The following is a 6,266-nucleotide window of genomic DNA, read 5'->3' on the forward strand; positions in this document are numbered from 1 at the left end:
GTGCAATGCAGAGGTTATTCCAGTCTCCTCCTTCAGCCCACACTACAATGACAAACCAGCACATTCAAATACATGGTGGAGACAGGAAATCTCTTCCACTCTTCCAAAGGAACAGCCAGTTATATGTTCTGCAAGCCAGATACATTACAAGATGTAGAGCACAACCTTCTAAAACTGAAATCTCAGAGCACACCGAAGTCCAACCCAGATATTTAGACACCAAGAGCATTTGCTCCACAGACAACCAAGAGGATCTGTTTCATGGAGTTCGTTTATTGTAAGAATTTACAGATTTCTGGAGCTTTACCACTTCTTCACAAGTTAACAAAGCAGTCTTGTTAACACAGACACAGGCAGGTTAAACCACAGGCTCAGAAGAGCTCCTCCTCACCTGTAAGGAAAATTGAAGCAAATTAAAACCCTTTCATTTATTTATTCATGTATTTAAAACTGTTAATCTCCTCCAATTTGAATACTTCAACTCATTAATATGCCTTAACTCTCCCCCAAACTATTTAACAAATATATTTTTCCTTCCATTTTAAATTTTGAATATAATATGTTCATTTTGCTACATAAACCTCTTTAGGAACATCTTACATATGGATATTTTTAAATCATTCCATAAGGTCAGGGCACTACACAAAAATTCAAACAGTAATTGCAAATGAGTCAAATAATCCAGAAAAAAAAAAACCACAGAAAATTATATCAAATGTGGGTGCATGCTACTATGGATATATTTTCCTTAAAATTAGTGAAAATGAAGAACTCTTTATCCAGACAGATTCAAACTAGAAATGTGCAGTTTCTCAGCTCTTCAAGAAGAAAAGTTTCTGACCAAAACCACTGAACTTCGACTTCCTCACTTGACTTCAGATTTTCTGTGTTAATTCTTAATTTTAAGACACAACGAAGTTTTCCATGTCGTAACTTTACCTCTTGGATTTGGCTGAACCGCTTTTTCCGATTAATCCCTGGTTATGGTGTTACGAGAAAAAACAGAACAGGCAGGTTAGGAAGCAACTCATGCAAATTCAGGCAAAACTATGCACGGCTTTATGACCACAAATGTATTGTGAGGAGCACAATACAGCATGTAACTGCTACATGATACATATTCCAGACATTCTGCAAACACACAGGATATGGACACACCTATTTCCATACAGAGCACCAACTTTTAACTGTTGCAGTAACACACATCGGCTACATGCAGTTACAAACCCTGGTTTAAACCCACCGGTTTGTAACCCACAGCACACACCTCCACAAAACTTCAGTTTCAGGGAAATAAGCAAAACATTGAACTTCAAGTAAAATACACATTTGGAAGCAAAAGACTCCAGAAATTCCCTCCTCCTTCCAAGCCCACCCTCCAAACTCTCAGCTTCTGAACACCTGATTTATCCAAAAGCATTTCAGTGGCTCTCCCCCACCCAACACTACTGGGCCGTTTGAGCAGGCAAAGTAGGAAACATCCAGGTAGAACTGAGGAGGGGGGAAATCCACCGAAAGTCAAAAAGGAGGAAAACCCCACCCTGTCCAGACAAGGATGTGTGTAGAGGCTGAAGATCTATTTCACCAGCTTTTTAACTCTATCTGTTCAGAAAAAGCTGCCAAACTTCGCTCTTGTTAGTAGAACTGCGCAAGCTGAAAAGCTTGGGAGCCATGCCATGGAATGCCTTCCCTTTGGTTTCAGGACCTACGTGCCCTAACCCTCCCTATTTTCTGGCACACAAGCACCACATGACTGCAACAGGTCCAATTTCACATCCACACAGGTACTCACAGAGCAGCAGCACCAGAGATGATCTCAATAAGCTCCTTGGTGATGACAGCTTGACGGGTGCGGTTGAACGTCAAGGTCAGTTTGTCAATCATCTCGGCTAGAAAAAATTAGGATTGGAATTTAAACACATAATAAATATTCAAACACAGATAAAGAGAAGCTTTGTGAACAGAATATCAAATAGTCTTGTAAACCCTTGCAAATGATCAAGGGGCTTAGTGCACTTGACATTTTTCCCCTACAGGTAACACTACCTGTAGACAGCCTAGTAACCTGAGAACTTGGCTTGAGGCACCACAGTCAAACATCTGCAGAACAGCTGGCAGACTCGTAAATACCAGGGTATGACATAGCTCATTGTAACGTAACATAAACATGCATCATTTGCTTTGAAATTAGATTTCACAGTCAATTAACTCCATTGGTATTTCTTTCAAGTTACTGTTGTTCTGCAAAAGGAGACAGATTTTCCTCAATTATTTTTTTTTTCCAATTATTTTTAAGCACAGAAGTAACCACCCCTTTCTCTCAAGCTAAGGCAGTCAGCAGAGAGCCATACCTACAGTTCCAGGTAGCCCAATGGCACATCACATCAGCTTCACTCAGCCACCAGTACCCTGCCAAGGAATACTTGCATATTCTCAAGTTGCTGCATGACAGGTGGTAAAGTATTTAACCATTGCTTCCATTTCCTCACCCTTAAATCGGTGCAGTACGAATTACATTGGCTCACAAGCAGTTACAGGTTTATAAAAATTCAGGAAATCCTCAGGGCAGCCACATGAGAGGAGCACAAAGAATATCTGGCCATTACAAGATTAGTTTAGTATTTTATATTCCTATTAAATGATCTGTTATCTCACTTCCAGTTACCCAGGCTTGTTTCTCATGTAACTGACAGCAATCCCTCTTTCCAGGGACTAAATACAGTTCATGCATTCAGAAAAGAATCCAAGTCGAACTGGCTCAAAAAACCAAGACTCAAAGCAGAATTAAGAATTATCATTTTGAAAGCAAGGAATTACACAAAGGGAGGGCAGTACTTTCCTGCTGCACTACTGAAGTCCTGGGAAACCCAGGGAGTGACTTACAGGCATTCTTGCTGGCGTTGTCCATCGCGGTCATCCTGGCGCTCTGCTCACTGGTGGTGGATTCCTTCAGGGAGTAGTAGAGGATGTTTGCTAGTGTGAATTCCTGGTAGTTCCTCAGCACATCAGCATCAATGTCATCATAGATACTTAGGCTTTCTGCAAATGATGAAAGAGTAGACTCAGAGAAAACCAGTCTACTTCCAGCAAAATAACACACTGTCATGGGGAAGACTACGAGGCTGGGCTGTTTCAATACTTAGGGCAGCACAGAGGGATTTTCTCCACACATTATGTGTATTTTCACAATCTCTCTGCTATTTATAATTCTGCTAAGTATTTTATGTGTTTTAATTCTATTTAACATTAGGAAGGTCAGATTCTGGCCAGGATAAAATACATTGTTGCCATATTATTTTTAATCTTCCCATACAACGCTGCAGAAACATTCTGGGGTATTTTTACTGAGTGATGCAAAGTCACTCCAAACTTAGCTTGTTCAGTGCTGAAAATATTGGAACTGACGGAGTTTACATATGCACAATTCTTGCTTGAGACAAAATCTCAAAGCAGAATTCACATGACCTTTCTTTTTAACCTCCCTGTCCTGCAGCACCTTGGTAAGTCAGCCTTGGACTGATCTTGGACAAGATAAAACCATCTGTTAAAAATATGATACATGCACCAAAATAAGGTGTTTTAATACCATATTCCCATGTTCAGAGCACTTTTTCTGTGATTAATCACTGCACATAACTGGTGGTTTCTAGCTCCCTACTTACCAGAACCAGCAATAGTTTCAAAGGAGAAGATTGGTTTTTCATCGGTCTTGTAGGAGATGACAGACCTGCCCAAAAACAGCATAGTTGGCTTCAGTTCAACTAACTCTAAACTGAGTGCTTAAAATCAAACTGGAATAGACAACTTCTGGTCTTCCAGTGCCACAAAATTCTGTGATAATCCTCATGAAGAGATCTTGGATGCCACATGGATATAATGACATGCTGACTGTAAATATAACAGCACCCACCACACAAGTCAAAAGGGAATTCCAACTAGAGCTATTAGAAAAAAAAAAAGGAAACCAACAGTTCATCACACACAACAAAATCAAGAAGTGAAGATGACAAGTCACAGTCAGTTTTCATATCACTTCACTGGGCCAACGTGCTGTTTAAAGCTTTCGACCCAGTATTTTTCCAGTGCAGCTTCAGGACAATCTCACCTGAAGCGATTGTAGATGACAGAGCCTTCATCAAACTCATACCCAGAGTTCAACAGCTCTAAAGCAATGATTGAAGCATCTCCAAAGCTTGGAGGTCTCCGTCCCACTTCTTTGAATGTCAGCAGGAAATAGTTGGCATGTGTCCTGCAACAACAACAGACCTGTGTTAGAACAGGTGTGGATGCTCTAAAGTACAACAAGGCAGCAAGTCTGACTTACTACTGTGAATTAGGAATGTTCAGAACTAAATATTTTATTGAATTAGGGTCTGAGAGACATTTTGCCATTTTTCAGTTAAATTATGATAGCTTATTAAAACACACACTTGTAACAGTGCCAGTTGCCAGACATTTATTTCAAAAATATAATAGTGCTGTGCAGCAGTTTCACAAATATCCAGATGATTTAAACCCCTTTTAGGATATTTGCAGATTTCTTTTAAAAGAACTTGAATTTAGTACAGTTCCCATAAAGCAATTTCCTGCCAATGCCAACACAGTTTTCTAAGCAGTCTTGAAACTTCTACCACAGAAAAAAATCAAAACCCCAGAATAAACCCTTCTATGGTTTCAGTTTTTACCTCTGAAGCAGACCTCTGATCTTGTCACCTACTCCAACCACCATAACTTCTTTCCCAGCATTTGAGAGGTTGGTAATCTCATTTTTCAAGGTTTTAGCAATGGATGTATGGATAGCACCACACAGGCCTCGGTCAGAGGACACACCAATAAGGAGGTGCTTCTTCTTGTCCTCAGATGCCTTTATTTCTGCTTTCTCATAAAGAGCTAGAAAAAACAAAAAGGATGGTCAAGTTTTTCAAGGGTGCCAAGAAGCAAATAAATCTCAAAAAACACCTCTGCATTATTCTAACTAAAACCAGCTCTAAAGGGGCTGCAAATCTTAGATAGATAAATTTTACCTCCCTCAAAATTATTCAAATTTGCACATCATCAGACCAGAGGTGAGCAAGAAACAACTCAAAGCCAGCCCCTTCTCTGACCAGATGTCACACAATCAATGTCATCACACACTGAAGTTCACGGTGCCAGTCCAGTGCCCCAGAACCAAGTGCAGCACAAGAGTTCACAAGAGGGTGTGGCAGTAGCTGTAGGTGCTACAGAGATTTGACACAATTCCATTAACAGACAGATTCAGTCTGGAAGTTCTGAGCTGTGGTGCTTTTATGACTAATAAAAACAACCATGCCACCACACAAAGTTAAAAAAGCAATCGGAGATCATGATGAATTGCAGATTAGAACTCTTAAAATTGAACCACTTTCCATAAACTACTTTTATGGAATACTAAAGGTGGCCTAGAGATGTAAATTCTTTTGGAAATGAACTACTGGAAGGTTAAAAAGTCTCAGCATTTTATCACCACCATGAAAACCTCCTTTTCTGCTCCCACATCCCACAGTGCAAGAGCTTTCTCTCACCCAGAGCTCCTGTTCCATAGACCCTTGCAGGCTTCAGCTCCCTCTCAGCTCGTGCATATTTGGCTGCAGAAACCATCTTCATGGACTTGGTGATTTTCTGGATGTTCTTGATGGACTTCAAACGCCTGGTGACTACAAAGTTAAGAGTGGAAGGTCACGGGCTGTTCTGGGCATAATGACTCAAAAATAAACAATAAAATGCCAGCAACAGCCATCCAAAAATATTTCACCATGTTCCTCAAAGAAAAAAAAAAAAAAAAAAAAAAAAGGCAAAAAAAAACCTCACCAAAGCCCTCAGTATTTGCAGTGAGAAAGCAGTAAGAGGAGGAATGTGGCTAACACAAATTCATCTTTATAATAGAGATGTTTTTTTCTCTAGATACAGCATTTATTTAATATTTAGCCCAGCATAAAGTCTATTTACTATCTCTTTGCTTCCACATCTACCTGTTTTGAGGTATATTGTCATCTTTCCCAGATGACAAGGGGAAGGAACAAACAAAAAGCAGACCCCGTAGTATGAAGACACAGAGTTAATTTCCTTCCCCCTTTAGGCTGTGGCAAAATAAGTTTCATAAAAACACTGATGTAAAAAGAAAACAAAACAGGTTATCCTACAGACAAGCACAATTTCAAGGCAATATCCCTGCATAAAAATCTGTGAGCAATGGCTTATGGAAGCCATTATCAAACTAAACCATTCAGCCAACCTTTTTTCCCCAA

The 6,266-nt window shown here is 39.9% G+C and overlaps 1 protein-coding gene across 3 annotated transcripts; it reads right to left on the minus strand.

The window, feature by feature from the left end:
• Positions 1 to 253: 253 nt before the first annotated feature.
• Positions 254 to 5,694, minus strand: ATP5C1 (ATP synthase, H+ transporting, mitochondrial F1 complex, gamma polypeptide 1). Of its 3 annotated transcripts, XM_017807766.1 has the most exons (8): positions 5,544 to 5,694; positions 4,686 to 4,890; positions 4,106 to 4,249; positions 3,663 to 3,727; positions 2,884 to 3,039; positions 1,793 to 1,889; positions 940 to 977; positions 254 to 391 (listed from the first exon to the last, which is right to left on the minus strand). In XM_017807766.1, the coding sequence occupies exons 1-7, from the start codon at positions 5,623 to 5,625 to the stop codon at positions 971 to 973; spliced, it is 756 nt and encodes a 251-aa protein (XP_017663255.1). In that variant the 5' UTR covers positions 5,626 to 5,694; the 3' UTR covers positions 254 to 391; positions 940 to 970. The 3 variants fall into 3 exon arrangements, with proteins under 3 accessions (XP_017663255.1, XP_017663256.1, XP_017663257.1); XM_017807767.1 differs by lacking the exon at positions 940 to 977 and having other exon boundaries at positions 5,544 to 5,693; XM_017807768.1 differs by lacking the exons at positions 254 to 391; positions 940 to 977 and having other exon boundaries at positions 1,789 to 1,889.
• Positions 5,695 to 6,266: the final 572 nt, after the last annotated feature.

The sequence above is a fragment of the Lepidothrix coronata genome, unplaced genomic scaffold (genome assembly GCF_001604755.1).
Source record: "Lepidothrix coronata isolate B3197 unplaced genomic scaffold, Lepidothrix_coronata-1.0 Scaffold20, whole genome shotgun sequence".
Classification (NCBI taxonomy): Eukaryota; Metazoa; Chordata; class Aves; order Passeriformes; family Pipridae; genus Lepidothrix; species Lepidothrix coronata.

Bases quoted from the DNA above. Each gene is read 5' to 3' on its own strand.
- ATP5C1 (XM_017807766.1), bottom strand. From the start codon at position 5,625: ATGAAGATGGTTTCTGCAGCCAAATATGCACGAGCTGAGAGGGAGCTG. The intron at 4,891-5,543 runs GTGAGAGAAAGC...TGTTTTTTCTAG, and splicing joins CTATGGAACAGGAGCTCTGG to CTCTTTATGAGAAAGCAGAA. The intron at 3,728-4,105 runs GTGAGATTGTCC...GTTTTTGGGCAG, and splicing joins GTCATCTACAATCGCTTCAG to GTCTGTCATCTCCTACAAGA.